Source organism: Amblyraja radiata, chromosome 41 (assembly GCF_010909765.2).
Source record: "Amblyraja radiata isolate CabotCenter1 chromosome 41, sAmbRad1.1.pri, whole genome shotgun sequence".
Lineage (NCBI taxonomy): Eukaryota > Metazoa > Chordata > Chondrichthyes > Rajiformes > Rajidae > Amblyraja > Amblyraja radiata.
Genome location: NC_045996.1, coordinates 7878581 through 7880823, shown reverse-complemented (window position 1 = coordinate 7880823; position 2243 = coordinate 7878581). Strand labels below are relative to the sequence as shown.

Here is a 2243-nt window from a genome sequence, read left to right as displayed (position 1 = left end):
CTAATCCGCCTATTGCACCAGAGAAACGGCAAGCGTGACACAAAAGAGGCGGAGGCAAGGGGGAGGCGATGCAAGGCCACCTTAACTAACAGAGGGCGGGCAGAGCCATTTTAAAAAGTTGCAGAGAGACAGGGAGGTGGGCAAGTGTGTGTGTGTGAGCGCATGCTCGCTGCAATCTACATCCGCGCCCTCTCCTCTCCTCTCCTCTCTCCGGGGCTGCGAGTTCAGTTTCATGGATATTTTCTCCCCGATGTGTATATAATCTCAATTTTTTTTTAAATTATTATAAGCCAAGGAGTTGTGTTGGGGAGAAAAACCTTTTCTCTCTCTCTCTTGTTCCCCGAGAAGATGAAAAATGAAGGCATTGGAAGGGATGAGTGCGGAAGCGATCGGGTGAGGTTGTGAATCGAGGCGTTTGTTGCAATTTGTGGACTTTGTATCAAAGGGCCTTGTATCAACGTTCCATTGAAACTACACGTCCCATTGATCGCCGGCCGGCATTGCATCTCTGGCTACATATTGTGCGGCTTCACTTGACTCCTCTTATCCCCACAACCCCCCCCCATATTCCCCTCCCTTCCCTTCCTCACCCTCCCTACCCCCTCCCGTCCCCCCCTCCCGTCCGCCGCACCGAAGATGGGCAACGCGTTCGCCAAGATCTTCGGCAGCAAGGAGATGAGGATACTGATGCTGGGCTTGGACGCGGCGGGCAAGACCACCATCCTGTACAAGCTGAAGCTGGGCCAGTCCGTCACCACCATCCCCACGGTGGGCTTCAACGTGGAGACGGTCACCTACAAGAACGTGAAGTTCAACGTGTGGGACGTGGGCGGACAGGACAAGATCAGGCCGCTGTGGAGGCACTACTACACGGGCACGCAGGGGTTAATCTTCGTGGTGGACTGTGCCGACCGCGATCGCATCGACGAGGCGAAGCAGGAGCTGCATCGGATCATCAATGATCGCGAGATGAGGGATGCTATCATCCTGATTTTCGCTAACAAACAAGACCTGCCCGATGCCATGAAACCGCACGAAATCCAGGAGAAACTGGGCCTGACCAGGATCAGAGACAGGAATTGGTATGTGCAGCCCTCATGCGCCACCTCAGGAGACGGCCTCCACGAAGGACTCACCTGGCTAAATTCAAATTACAAATCTTAACCAGACGAGACGCCCAGCATTGCAATCTCTTTCCTTGGTCTGCTTTGGTTGAATGAAATCTTTTAAGAAGAAGGAGGAGGAGGAGAAGAAGAAGAAGAAGAAAAAAAAAAACTTAACTTGTACAAGACACACAAGTTTACTTTAATGAAAACATTTCTGTTTTGTTTTGGGGAGGGGTGAGACTGAGAGGACATTCTCTAACCAATTGTCGAATTCATTCCAGCTCGGGTCTGGTTGGTGTTCGAGGTGATATTAAGAGGGGGCGGAGGGAGGGAGGGAGGTAGGGGTTGTGATATATGCACACAGGCTATGCAATGGTGGGGTGGGGGGAGGGGGGGAGATAGCCCTTACAGCGTTACCGCTCGGCTTCCAAACTTCTAACCCCCCCCTCCCAACTATATTTCATTAAACGCCCTCCACACTATGTTATGCAACGAGGAATCAGTCGGAGAGGCCCCCATTTCTCCATCCCCCCCCCACTAACCCTGACCTTAATCAGATCATCAATCTCATAGATCCATCATGCCTTTTTCAATTGGAAAGATTCTGTACTGTAACACGGCAGCTTTGGTGCTGTGGGTTCAAGGCCTGTGAGGGGTGTGTGTGTGTGTGATGGGGCAGCTTGGTTACTTTAATGACAGATTTGTAAAAATGAGTTATTTCTACCGAGGGGTGATGTTATCAAGATCTCTCTTTCGTAAATTGCCTTGTTTTTGATGAACACAGTGAGGGTGCGGTTACACTTTTTTTTTCTCATTGGATCCACTCTCGTCAAGGTGACCCTGACTAGCAGTTTCACTTGTAGGTTTCAAGTGTGTGACCGATGAGACCAAAAGTGTGTTTCCTTTACTATCGGTGCCTGTTGGGGTGAATACACTGGAGCATAGGCCAGTGTAACAAAAATAATTTAACATAAGACTGGTAAATGAATGGGAAGCAAGTTTCTATTTAAATTCAACCTTCCTAAACCTTATGGGGCCCTGCGTTGCCAAATAATTGGCTAATTTACAATCTTAATCTTTCTGAAGTGAGCAAAGGTCGGAAGAATTAAGGTTAAATCCGCTCTAAAGCTGAACCAC

The 2243-nt window shown here is 49.4% G+C and overlaps 1 protein-coding gene across 1 annotated transcript; it reads left to right on the top strand.

The window, feature by feature from the left end:
• Positions 1-1885, top strand: LOC116967879 (ADP-ribosylation factor 6-like). Its single transcript, XM_033014518.1, has one exon. The coding sequence runs from the start codon at positions 637-639 to the stop codon at positions 1162-1164; it is 528 nt and encodes a 175-aa protein (XP_032870409.1). The 5' UTR covers positions 1-636; the 3' UTR covers positions 1165-1885.
• The last annotated feature ends 358 nt before the right edge of the window (positions 1886-2243 follow it).